Below are 13961 nucleotides of genomic sequence, written 5' to 3' on the forward strand. Positions count from 1 at the left end.
ACAAGTGTGGAGAGACCAGAAAGGGGGCGGGCAGGGCTCCAAGCTAGAGCCCAGGTGGGGGCGGGGGGAGGGGCTTGAGGGCCCCTGCTGCCCTGCATCCCACATGACCTTCAGACTGCAGCTCAGGGCTGTTCCCCCATGGAACCCCTCTATCTCCTCCCTCTCAGGCCTGCGTGTGACCTGAAGGCCCTCCAGGACCTTGTCCCCACCCTCTGCTTGGCCTCTGGCTGCAGCCCATAGGCCACCCCCAGCCCTGTAGGCTGCTGTTCTGTGACTCTCAGTGTGGCCTTGCCCACACACCTCCCCCGGGCTACACTCCCCCAGGCTGTTTGTGTAGCGCCTGTCCCCTTAACGTGCCCTACAGAATTAGGTGGTTCTGTGCTCACGTGTCCCTGTGCACATGCACCGACAAGCTCTGTGTCTTTCTCTCCTTGCTGTGTCCCCAGCACTAGCACAGCCCTGGCACTCAGCAGGGGCCCAACAACAGTGCTGAGGGACAATGGAAGGAAGGAGGACATGCACATAGAACAACGAACGACCATCTCACCCCCAGGTGGACAAGACCACGCGCCTGACAAGGCCAGGTGTTGGAAGGCGTGAGACCAGTGGGGGCTTGCGGGCTGCTGCTGTGGCCTGAATGTCCCCAGTCTTCATAGGCTGAAACCTACCCTGTGAGGCCATGAAAAGGGGATCAGTGCCCTGAGAAAAAGAGACTCCACCGCGCTCCCTTGCCCGTCATTCCATGTGAGTTCACGAGAAGTTTACCACACTTCCCTGGGCCATGCTGGCACCCTGATCACATACCTGCACACACAAACACGCGCGTGCACTCACGGGGACCAGGGTCCGTCCCCTACAGGACAGGGCAAGTCTGGGTATCCTGCACACACACACGCGCGTGCACTCACGGGGACCAGGGTCCGTCCCCTACAGGACAGGGCAAGTCTGGGTATCCTGCACGCACACACGCGCGTGCACTCACGGGGACCAGGGTCCGTCCCCTACAGGACAGGACAAGTCTGGGTATCCTGCACACACACACACGCGCGTGCACTCACGGGGACCAGGGTCCGTCCCCTACAGGACAGGGCAAGTCTGGGTATCCTGCACACACACACGCGCGTGCACTCACGGGGACCAGGGTCCGTCCCCTACAGGACAGGGCAAGTCTGGGTATCCTGCACGCACACACGCGCGTGCACTCACGGGGACCAGGGTCCGTCCCCTACAGGACAGGGCAAGTCTGGGTATCCTGCACGCACACACGCGCGTGCACTCACGGGGACCAGGGTCTGTCCCCTACAGGACAGGACAAGTCTGGGTATCCTGCACACACACACACACACACGCGTGCACTCACGGGGACCAGGGTCCGTCCCCTACAGGACAGGACAAGTCTGGGTATCCTGCACACACACACACGCGTGCACTCACGGGGACCAGGGTCCGTCCCCTATAGGACAGGGCAAGTCTGGGTATCCTGCACACACACACACGCGTGTGCACTCACGGGGACCAGGGTCCGTCCCCTACAGGACAGGGCAAGTCTGGGTATCCTGCACACACACACACGCGCGTGCACTCACGGGGACCAGGGTCCGTCCCTATAGGACAGGGCAAGTCTGGGTATCCTGCACGCACACACACGCGTGCACTCACGGGGACCAGGGTCCGTTCCCTACAGGACAGGGCAAGTCTGGGTATCCTGCACGCACACACGCGCGTGTGCACTCACGGGGACCAGGGTCCGTCCCTATAGGACAGGGCAAGTCTGGGTATCCTGCACACACACACACGCGTGCACTCACGGGGAGCAGGGTCTGTCCCTATAGGACAGGGCAAGTCTGGGTATCCTGCACACACACACGCGCGTGCACTCACGGGGACCAGGGTCCGTCCCCTACAGGACAGGACAAGTCTGGGTATCCTGCACACACACACACGCGTGCACTCACGGGGAGCAGGGTCTGTCCCTATAGGACAGGGCAAGTCTGGGTATCCTGCACACACACACACGCGTGTACTCACGGGGAGCAGGGTCTGTCCCTATAGGACAGGGCAAGTCTGGGTATCCTGCACACTCACACACGCGTGCACTCACGGGGACCAGGGTCTGTCCCTATAGGACAGGGCAAGTCTGGGTATCCTGCACACACACACGCGCGCGTGCACTCACGGGGACCAGGGTCCGTCCCCTACAGGACAGGGCAAGTCTGGGTATCCTAGTGGCACCTGGGAGGGTCCCCCAACCCTCAACGATGGGCAGGAGAGGGACTGGCGGGTGGAGGGAGGAAGTACCCCACAAGCACATGGCCAGTACTCAGTCTCCTCCCTCCTCCAAGCAACTTTTGGCGCCAGCGTGTTTATTTTCACTTTTATTTTTGCCTTCTATCCAGTAGTAAGGGACTGTCTTAGAATGTAAACCAACCAACACGCACTAAAGGAAATACACTTACTTCATCTGGAAAACCAAGCAGACATTTCTGTTTACGGTAAACATTATTTAACATGTGATTTATTTTATATCAATATTGCATATTTAATACAAACCACAGTATCAGAAATATATTTGAAGGCTCTTTCTAAAGGCACTGAGAAAACAGTATTCAAAGTTTCATTATAATATATCCATTTTTAAAAATTCAATGAGTCGGTCTAGATATCGAAAACTTTTTTCCTCCAGTAGAAGCTGTAAAAATATAAAATTTTACTTGTGTTCATCTCCTTGTGTCCATTCCCACATTATATTTGGTCTTAATGTTTTTTTAGCTATATAAGCAAAAGCTACGAGACAACAGAAAACTGTAAGCCTGCAGTTAGTACTGACAATGACAGTTTAAAGCAGAAGCAACCCCATCTGCACCTTCTACATTCCGTCATCGTCCTACACAATCGGTTTTAGGAGGGGCATGTGCTGACTTAAGGACGTTTTGCTGGTGTTGACCCGGCGTGTTCACGGGGCCCAGGGAATGAGGAGTGTGTCCAGATCACAAGACCCACAGAGCCGACTTCCAGGTGTCGCATTCTCTGTCAGCGAAGCGGGACCTGTCCGCAGGGAGAGGATGAGGAACGGGCATCTGCCTGCGGGGAGGGAGCGGCACGGGCGCCATGGCCCCGGTGGGCAGCGGCGACTGTGTGCTTCGGAAAGCCTTCTCACCTGAGGCTCTTGTCTGGAGCTCTTCTTCGGTCACATTGCGGCCTGGCTTCAGCGTGCAAACACGCAATGATGTCTGAATTCCATCTTTCCAGTCCTGTGTTTTCCAGGGTGCACGTCACATGTGTGCGATACTGCCTGTCTGCTGCGCCCTGAGGTGGGGAAGGGCAGGCATCACTCTTGGGGGAGCCCCAGTGCATCTCAGGACACGATCCTGCAGCCAGCCTGGGCCCAGTGTGCGGCCTCTCCACGGATGAAGTGAGAGGGTCAGTGCCCTCCCAGATGGGGACCCCAGGGAGGTGCACGGTCACATGTGAGAGAGGGCCAGGACCTGCGTGCCGGGTTTGACCAGGACAGGAGGAGGAGGCTTCCGAGATTCCACCCCGTGTCTCGGGGAGCAGAGGTGCCGTGCTCAGCATGAGAACCATGTGAGGAGGGCCCAGGGCCAGCCAGAGGGCCCCACAAGGTGTCCCCAGGTGGTTGTGTCACCAACATAACAGATGGGGGAGACTCTGGGAACAGTTCAGCACCAATGTCACCTTTTGCAAGGCCTAGTGAGGTGAGTGGAGGAGAGGCTTCTGGGCCGGCCCCCGGCAGCCACGCGTTGACCGCTCCCAACCCTGGGCTCCAGTGGGTGACCTTCTCTGCCAGTGCCAGGAGGAGGCCTTCAGCTCCTGCCATCCCACAAGGGGGACCCTTCCACAAAGCTGGCAACCTGTGCAGGGGCACCCAAGGGTGTGCCCAAGTGTCCAGAAGCCCCGGTCCTGCCAGCTGAGCCCCAAGTTCTGACAAGGTGCATGGACTCAGCTGAAAACTGACATCCCAAAGCCACAGATGACAGAGAGAAAGGCCCCACGCCGAAGAGCAGAATCTACAGCAGCAAGTCCTTGCCCGGGGGCTCCTGCCACCTCCCGAGACTCCTGGGTGGAGGGGACGTTAGGGATAATGCCCTTGTCCCTGAGAGGCGGGAGTGTGTCCACCACGGTACAGGTGGGCTTGGTGGTGGCCTTCACACCCTGACAGCACACCCCGCACCAGCCGCACCAGCACAGGCAAAGGGGCCCATCTCTGGTGGTGACTGTGGGAGACTTCCACTTTCTGAGTCAAGCCTTCGCATCCAGGTCTCCTACGGTCAGAGTGCGTGACCTTCACAGTTTTTCTAGAAAACATTTCCTGTCCATCTTTTCTCTAATAATTTTTTCTTAGCTGGTGATTGGAATTCTCATTTGAAAACCAATACACAGCCTCCACAGACAACTTGACTATGTACCTCTTTTCTCTACATTTTGTCCTTCTCTCTGCTTCCAAACCCAGACTCGGTGAACTCGAGGTTCACCATGTATGGGAGAAGATTAGCATGAATCACCTTCAGAAACCCCTTAAAAATGCCAGACAGACTTCCAGGAGGAACGGGACATTATCCTGTCCATCTCCACTCTGGGCATGGCCTCAAACTCCACCGTGGGGTCGAGGAGTGCAAGCTGCACATAGTGGTGAGGGCAGGGCCCAGCACAAACAGCCTCTTTTGCCTGGAACCTTCCAGATTCCTTCCATGAATGGGGGCCTGGTCACCTGTGGCTCAAGGGAATTATATCCCTAATTTATACCCAGGGTGTGGCTGCTGTCTGCAGTCCACTCCACAGAGGCATCAGCCCGCTCTCACGGTGCACGTGAGCTGGGAAGTGGGCGTAGGGACCCCTGGAAAACGGCTGCACGACTGGCAGGCGGCCAGGAGCCCACTGCCTCTCAGAAGGTGGGGTGTGCCCTGCTGGGCCGACGCTTCTCACTCTGGCCACTTTCTGAAAAATTTTAACCCTTCAAAGAGCAATACTGTCATACTTGAGCAGACTTAAGACCACTTTGCATTGAAGAACTTGCGCAACACTTTACAAAATACAGAATATGCTATTGCACACGCTGCCCACCCCAACGGGACTGAACTCGCGTCTCTGCAGAGCGCCCCTTAGGAACGGCTCCGATGCTGCACGTGCTGTCCCAGCTGAGTGGTGAGTCTGAGCGTGGACAGGGACTAGCTTTTAGAAACACCCCCACTTTATGGCAGGAAAGCACACTCGGGGGCTTTAGGAGGCATCAGCGTTGCCACGGCACTTTTGGGGAACATTCCGGGCACCCCGCCCTGGCTGTGACTGGCCCATGGCGGGGAGTCCAGGGGCTCCCGTTTGACGATGGGCGCAGTCCCCGGAGCTCGGCAGTCACAGCCCAGTGTGGGGGGCTGGTGACCCTGTGCACAGAAGTGGTGGGGAGGATCTGGCTCAGGAAGGCCATGCCCACGCTCCAGGCAGGCACAGTGCGCGGGGTGGAAGGGGGCCAGCTCCCTGCCAGGTCTGAGTGGAGCCCTGACGCTCGGGTGAGCCTCCAACAAGCTGTGCTCCAGGTGCGGAGCATACAGGTGGTGCTTGGCTTCCGGCTCTGTTTTCAGGTGCATCCTGGTAGGGAAAGTGACCAGCTGTCTCTTGGCCATACCGCTGGCTCCCAGCCACGCCTGGCGCGGGGATAGGGAGTAGCCATCTGTGGCATCCTCAGACCCAGAGTCACTCTCCATCTTGATGGGCACATCAAGTGACAAGATGGGGTTGCACGGAGCTCCCGAGGGCACTGGCCCACCTCGAAACTTGGTGTCCTCGATGGAATAGCCCGCCGCTGTGAGACGTTGCCCTCTGGGCTGAGGGAGCCCACTGTCCAGGCTCCCCCGGGGGAAGGGGCAGCTGGGTGGAGGGTGCGCCTGGCCCTGATCGCTGTCCCGCAAAGCTCTGCTGGTGCGGCTGGCATAGGCGCTGGGAGAATTGCTTCCTGGGTGACAGCTGGGGGGATTCCTGAAAGCAGTTACCCCACTGGTGTTGACGGCACCCTGAACGCCTGGGCAGGGCGCGCAGGAGCCAAGGGACACAGCATGCATGGAGAACGGGTCACTCCTGCCGGGCTCCAGCTTCAGCTTGCTGCCCCCGTCCTGGCCGTGTCGCCCCGTCATCCAGCTCAGGTGCTTCACGGGTCCGGGTGCCTCGAAGCAGCAACTGTGTGCATGTATTTCCCTCCGCCCCCTGGCTGCTGAGGAGACGCCGGGCACCCTGCCGTGCTCTTCTCCTCCCCTGTCCCTGCAGAGAGGAGATGGCCCATCAGACAGAGCGGGGGTAGTGACCCTCTGACCCGCTTGGGTGGGGTCTCTAAGTCAAGGCGGTAAATGATAACTGGCTGAACCTGTAAGGGCTGCTGTGCACTCCTGCTGTTATACCCGCTACACCTCCGTTTTGGACGCCCCCAGCAGCCCTACGACCCTGGAGCCAGCACCCGATCCTGCCGCGGACTGCTGGACGCCCACGCAGGGCTCTGCAGGCCCAGGCGTGTGGTGGGGGTGCAGGGAGTGGCGTGTGCCACCCACCCTTCCCCAGGGAGGTATCTCCACGAGGCCTATGCCATGTGCCAAGGGTCAGACACACCCACCCAGACGCAGAGGCAGACAGATGCCCTCTCCGCAGTTTCTATGAGCCAGGCCCTGTCACTGGACACGCCACTGCGCCCACAACACGTGAGCGGACGGGGAGACAGTGCCCAGGAGGGTGAGGTGGAGCCCTGCCACGCAGCTACGCCGGTCCTCCAAGAGAGGACGAGCCGGTCAGGGCGGGGGCCGGCAGTGGGGGCCCGTGGGAAGAGGAAGTGGAGAGGGTTTCTGAGCACAGGTGAGGACAGAGGACAGGGTGGCCACCCAAGGTCCAGGCTTCAGGTGGAGGGGCCTGGCAGCCTCGGCCACAGGCCAGACGTGGAAGGACAACTCCCGGGGTGGGAAGCGTGTTTGGGCATGCTCCATGTGTGCATGCATGTTCCCCTAAGAGTGAGGTTCACCTGTCATGGTCAAGCCCACCAGACCAGCAGCTGGTGGCTCTCTTCCTCCTTAAGGCCCAGCTGGGCCACAGCACCACTTACCCTGGGGCCCCTTCAGGGTCAGAAATGAGGTCGGGGCCATTTCTGAGGCACAGGCATGGGGCCCTGGCTGGAACCCGGGCCCAGCGTCCCGTGTCCGCTTGTGTCCTGAGCACTGGAATGTTTTCTCCGTTGTTCCTCCCTGTCAGGATTTAGAGAGGGGTGCTCAGCACGGATGCCCACACCCTCCAGCCCGGGTTTTGTAGGCATTCACCGCAGCGCTGGGACAGGGAGAGCCTCCAGAGGGACACAGCACATTTCACTCTTTTAAAACACACGAGACAGGGAATCTGTGAAAGTACCTGCGAAGTAACTGGGTTTCCCACGGAATTCTGGATCGCACTGACTCACGGCCACTCTTGCTCTGTGAAGAACAGATAATAGGAAAACACACGTAGGCGGGTCTGTGCTGCTGGTAGGAACTGACACCGTGCTGATGTCACTGTCATGTCGAGGAGAGAAGACACTTTCTAATTCCGTACAAACTGTAAGTCTTTCCTCAGCTACAGATTTGTTAAAAACTCCAATTTACGTCACTTGTCAAGCCAATAAAGGGCTAATGAATTTGCTTCAGAAAGTAAACATACACATAAGCTGTGCTTTTGTTTTTTTCTGGATGACCACAATGAAAATACAATTTTTGTGATTTCCAGTAGTTACATTTCATAAACTCACCAAGAGCCCTTAATTAGTGAGTAGTAAACCATCTTTCATAGGGCAGCAAGCACACACATACACAGATATCACAGAGCTCATAATCTCAAATTCTAAGCAAACTCACCCTCATAGATACTATTCCATTATTTTCAAAAGAAAAAAAACAAGGCTTAAGGGACTTCAGCGAGGCCACCTCTCTAGCCGATGTCAGTGTTGGGGCTGAAATCCAGGCCAACAGGCCTCAGGGTCAGAGCTCCCTATAGTGCATGCGGGTCCCTCCCCATCCTCTGGTCATATCCGTAAAGACCAGAGATGGGGGAACAGGGATGGGGAATGGAGACGGGGGAGTGAAGATGTGGGAGTAGAAACGGGGAAGCAGGTAGGAATTCTGAAAAACCGAGGAAGTGGAGACGTTGTTTGCTTCTCTCTTAAAATGTTGGGTGGGAGCCTCTGTCCTTCCCTTTTCAGGTTTTGACGGTATTCTGTATGATACGATCTCTAGTACTGATTGAACTGTCCTTCTGTGTGCAAGCTCTATAAGCCCTCGGGGAGGCGGCCTTCCTCCGAGCGAGCACAGGAGCGCTGGGTGACCTGCTGAGCCACACCTGCCTCCCCCAGGTGAGCGTGGCTCCTGCGCCGCCAGCCGGCACTTCCCCGCTCAGGCGCCAGGGGGCAGCCGGAGCCCGCCTTGCACCCCCACCTGAGTGAAAAGCCAGGAGAGGCTATGGTTCCCCTCTTCCTTGATTTCAGGGTGGAAAAACATATGGAAAAGAGGACACTGCCTGTGAGTTTCAGGTATGATAATCAAGACAAAAACAGGCTGAAATCAGAAAACTCTGGGGACGGTATGTGAAGGTGGGGGTGCTGCAGAGTGCGGGTCTGGCCTGGGGGCGGAGGGGGGTGAGAAGGCAGGTGTGGAGACCAGCAGGGGGGACACCCTCTGCTTCCGTGCTTCAAGGGTCAGCTTGCTCCCTCGCCTGTTTCTATAGGCTTTGCCCTTGGGTATTCTGTTTTTCCTCCCTCATGCTCAGGACATGTTATATCTTCAAAAATAAGGGGCACATAGAGTTATTTATAAATGCTCCAGTAAACAGCTATCTCAGCATGCTGGCACGTGTCGGGGCTCAAGGGGGGCTCTGTCCCTGGCAGCCACCCCAGCCCCTGCTCTCACCAGCTGCAGACCGAGGCAGACCATGCTACGGGGCCAGACGTGAGAGCCTGGAATGGGAGCCCTCTTGCCACGGCAGATGCATCAGATTTTCTCATCCTAAAGGTCGGCTTGAATAAGCCAAAGGTGAATGGTGGACATGGGGAGGGAGGGACACTCACACCCACCAAAGGGAGAGTCACAAAGGTGGCCCTGGGGCAGGAAAGAGAAGCCTCCTGGGCACTCCCTCCCATCCCAGGGCCACATAGGGGGGGTGAGCAGGAATCCCCCAGACGGGGCCACAGGGCCCTAGGGCTCCCTCTAGATGGGCCCAGTTGTGGGGGAGGCACGTGGCCGGACATCAGCAGATGTGTAAGCAGAGGCAGGACTCAGAGCTAAGAAGGGACTCCTGGTGGAAGTGATGTTTCCAGTGATGATGTGGACGTGGGTACAGAGGTACGCTCTCGACACTGAACATGACAGGCAGAGGGAGGGAAGCACATGCGTCAGATTTTCGTGCAAATGTGCTGCTGAATCCCAGAACTAAATCTCATCTGCCATCATGGACCTAAGAGCTGAGGAGCTCAGACCAGTCCCTGTGTTCTATGCTCAGACCCCTCACCATCAGGCAGTGGTTTACGGGGCCAGGACCTTCCCTGAGGATGCACCAGGAGCTGTGAAGCCAGACATTCTTTGGTAAGGGAGGTGAGAAGGGGTGGGCTGTGCACCTGCCTCCTGAAAGGGCCCAACCTGGTATTAATGGGGCAGCATCGGAGGCCAAGCCTTTCCTTGTTGGTGGGAGGCAGGAGGGGGGACAGGGGCTTCCCAGAGGAGGAGATGCTGTGTCTTCGAGCTCCCTGGACGGGTCACCATGCGTGGTGTCAAAGGCAGGGTGCAAACACACAGTGATAACATGCTGGCGAGGAGGGTGCTGAGAAAGACTCCCTCCTGGGGTGAGTGCACTGTGGCCCTGGCAGAGGGGACATCGTTAGTGCAGCTGTAAAGCTATACTGGTTGGATTTAAATCAACCTGAGAGCACAGCCCTACTCCAAGGGCTTTGTTCTGAGCCCTGATGGGTGCTGGATGAGGCCCCCCTGCAGCCGGTGAGCGGCTGGCTTGGCTGAGCCCCACTCTAGGGACTGTCACTGAGGGGTAAAGAAGTGGTCGGGCACTCAGAGGTCTTTGACATGTTGTACCAGTAGCTGGTACAGTCAGATGTGAGCTATCCTGCCCCACCCCTTGGTCTCACTCACGTGGTGTGGAAAACGCAGTTCACAGATGCACATTTTTTTTAGAGAGAGAGCGTGCACGGGGGAGGGAGGAGCGGCAGAGGGAGAGGGAGAGAGAGAATCTTGAGTAGGCTCCACACCCAGCACAGAGCCCAACAGGGAGCTCGATCTCACGACTCTGAGATCATGACCTGAGTTGAAATCAGGAGTCAGACACTTAACCACCTGAGCCACCCAGGCACTCCCAGAAGCACATTTTGAATTACTCCCAGGACACTGATCCATGCAACACAGACTTAATCTGTTCCACAAAGCATAGACATGAATCGCTAGAAAACTTGAAACAAAGTGTTTTCTACCATTGAAAAGCTGAGAAAAGTCTGGAGTGTGCAGAAGGGGCAGCTGTGCCATGTCCCCACTGCCCGGGCACTTCTGTCTCCTGCATCCGGTCCCCATGCTGAGCCCTGTGTGTGGAGGGAGGGCCAGCGCAGAGGAAAGAAGTCTGAGGCCCCCAGCCTCCCACGTCCTGATGACCAGGGCTCAGGGCACCTGCTTTGAGACTGTAACTGAGGGGTTTAGGGACACTGTGATGCAGGCAGGACGTAGTAGCACCGTTCAGAAACATTAGTTTGAAAGCCTTTCTGTTCTCTAAGCATTGTTTCCTACATAATGTACTAGCTTTAAAAACACCAACCTTGTCGTGTTATTGCTTGCTGGAAATGAAGAAAGAACAGACAGAGAATACTAAGTGTGGAGGCACCCGTTTTACCCACCAGCAGCAGTTAAGTGTGGCTGCTTTCTAAGGGGACTCTCACTCACTTTGCATCCATCGAGGCTGAGACGTCCACCCTGTGCTTCACCCTCAAAAACGCACTCTTCATTTTCATCTCCGCCACGGAAGGTAGGAGGACAGGCACCACGATGCAGAACAGTGAGAGCCGAGGGGGCAGGACTATCCCCGATGGCGTTTTCCTCTTCTGTCCAAACAGGAATTTTAGTTTTCCTTGAAACTGCATCGTCTGGTGTTTTAAAGACAGAAATGAATGAGTGTCCACAAAGTGAATTAGCGACACCATCCAAGAATGCAGAACCCACATTCTCAGGAAGAGGAACGTGGAGAAGAATCTTATCCTGAGTCACTAAGGAAACACAAACCAATAAGTCTTCCATGTTTGGCCTCCTGGGGATGTGGACCGTCCCAGGGCCTTCAGAGCGAGGCACAGTTTCTCTGCAGTCTCAGTAATGCCCTTTAGCTGATAAGCATGCACTCGTGTGGGCATCATGGGTGTGCAGGTGTGGGAGCCTCACACAGGGGCTACTGTGCATGGACGTGAGCTGTCCTGGCCCATGGCAGAGCCATCAGCCACCCCAGACAGGATTTGCCGGATCAGAAAATCTCGGAGGGCTGTTCCAGCTGTAACTCTCCATTTCAGAATTTGTCATTCCTTCACTCATGATGATAAAGCTCGGGGACACCTTGGTTTTATCTAGAGTATATGGTGTGAGTTACAGACAACAAATAATTTAGAAGTTTGTGATAAAAGAAAATAAGAGATCTTTCTACAGTAGAAAAGCTGATCTAAATTACTAAGTGCTTTCGGGGTATTCCTGCCCTTGATGAAAGAATGACCCCACAATGTGGCCTTCTCTCTCCTTACCCATCCAACCTCCATCCCCTCATCCACCCCTCCACCCAGTCCCTCATCCATCCATCCATTTACCCTCATCCATCCTTCCATCTCCCCATTTTTTATATGGAGGTACTGAATGAACAAACATTTGCAAAACACCTACTGCTTGCCAGTCACGTGCTGGGTGTGGAGAATTCGAGGCAGCTCTGTGCTGGGACGTGTTCAACATCCAGCTCTCCAGAGATAAAAGACCCGATTTGTAATTTTTGCCAATTTCTTCAGTGGAAATATTCTCATCATGGCTGATTTCAAGCTACCACCTAAATGTCAACCAGACCTCTAAATTCCTGATGTAACAATGGGCTCTCATGGGTGGCCTGAGCCAGTCTGGGCAGTAGTGCCACTTTGACCTGACTGTGGAAAGAGGGTGGCTTGCATAGAGTCACAGGGGAATGCCAGGAAGAGCTGTAAGTCATGCCCACTTGCCTGTTCTGAGTGCATTCCTTGTGAATGCCTGAGCCCCTTCCAGTGTGTGCAGTAACAAATTTCATAGATTAATATAATCGAATATTTTCAGACAAATTTCTTTTGCTTGTTTCCTCTATGAAGTGCACTGATTTTTAGTTTCATTGTAACCTATATTTTAGTTTCTGCTTGATTGTATGGTAAAATCCCTCCAATTTTATGTCATCTGGAAATAAGAATTTCCAATTTAGCAGGAATTGGTTATCCAATTTTAAAAAGTGGACGTTCCTTATAAGCCAATAAATAGTAACTATATTAGTTTCCACAAAATTTAGAACAAAATGTTATCAGAATAAAAGCTTTATGGTCAACCAATCATCTAAATAAAAGATGAGTAATCATTGTATGCATGGTGGCAGCAGATCGGGACCACAGTGCAAATTAGAAGCTGCTTCTCTTGTGAAGGTCCTGGTGGGCATGGAAAGGCCTGCAGAAATACGCAGTGTGGGATGCCTCTGCTGTAGGGCTGAGCCTTTCCTGGGTCTTCAGAGCTAGTTCTAGAGACATTCCCACCAGCGACCTTCTTCACTGTCCCCTTGGATCAAGAGAATAAATCCCGGGAACAGGAAGCTGCCATTGTACTGCCAGATGGCTAAGGCCAAAATATTGCCATAAATGACACATGACCACCGAGAGGCAGCCTGGAGTGATTTCCTAAGCTGCCATCACTCTGGGCAAATGTAGAGCAACCTGGAGGGTTGGATGGCGTGAGTGGTGACATGGAACTCTGGAAGTGCAGCATCTCTGCCTGGGGACCTCCAGCTTGGAGAGGGCTCAACCAGGTGAGGCTCAAAGAGAAGCATACATGGAGGCAGAGGGGGTCCTGGGGAGAGTCCACAAGACCAGCACAAGCTCAGCCCACTCACACTGGTCAGGGTAGAACAGAAAGTTGGGGAGGCAGGGTGAGGAGAGCTTCAGGAAGGATAGTATTGGGGTGCTGATATCTGGAAAGGGGTCTGGGTGTGCAAAGGAAGGACATTTTTGTATTTCGTTCTCTGCTCTTCTGAAATGATTGGATATATATTACATATGAGCAATGTATTTATTAAAAAAAAAAAAAAAGACCAGCCAACAGGAGAGAGTTCATGGAAAGTACTCCCCCCCCCACCCCCTTGGTGGGCGGATGAGGCCTCTGTGCAGTGAGCCCGGCCTGTGATGGGGCTATGCAGTCGGCGGTGCTCTGACCTCCAGAGGCTGCTGCTCAGCCCAGGACCCTCAGATGACTTGGATGTGGAATGGCTTGGGTGTGCATTTCCTGAAAGCCACTCAAAGAGCAGTAAGGAAGCTCTGGGGCTTGTGGTCTGCGTGGTGCTGCACACAGCAGGCCCTGGGCTGGAAAAGGCCAACATGAATCAAGAAAATGGAGAGAAGCTCGCATGAGATGGGACAAGCCAGAAGGCGGGATACCCAAGAGCTGGTGTTGACAGGTGAGGGCCGCTTCAGGCTCACACTGGTCTGTGGGGGCTTCTCCAGGGCTCCCTGTTTTCAGAGCCATTTGGAAGACAATCCAGAGGAATGCCCACTGTCCTCTGCTCACCTTTCCTCCAACACAAGCTGAGCACCTACTGGAAATACCCAGCCCGGCCCAGCCCTGCCGAACACTGAGGGTGCAACCCTCCTGGGGACCCCCAGCAGGACCCCAAGGTCAAGGTGAGGGAAAAACTCCTGAGGGCCCACAGTC

The 13961-nt window shown here is 55.3% G+C and overlaps 1 protein-coding gene across 1 annotated transcript in view; it reads right to left on the reverse strand.

The window, feature by feature from the left end:
• Positions 1–2521: 2521 nt before the first annotated feature.
• Positions 2522–13961, reverse strand: part of AHRR (aryl hydrocarbon receptor repressor) — a 74855-nt gene continuing 63415 nt past the window's right edge. The window contains exons 7-10 of the mRNA XM_045808054.2: positions 10944–11143; positions 7393–7454; positions 7094–7232; positions 2522–6267 (exon numbers count right to left, since the gene is read on the reverse strand). Of these exons, the coding sequence (XP_045664010.2) occupies positions 5208–6267; positions 7094–7232; positions 7393–7454; positions 10944–11143 (1461 nt within the window). The 3' untranslated portion in view covers positions 2522–5207. The remainder of the gene's footprint in view (positions 6268–7093; positions 7233–7392; positions 7455–10943; positions 11144–13961) is intronic.

The sequence above is a fragment of the Ursus americanus genome, chromosome 15 (genome assembly GCF_024610735.1).
Source record: "Ursus americanus isolate L20-20 chromosome 15, mUrsAme1.1.p, whole genome shotgun sequence".
NCBI classification, from domain to species: domain Eukaryota; kingdom Metazoa; phylum Chordata; class Mammalia; order Carnivora; family Ursidae; genus Ursus; species Ursus americanus.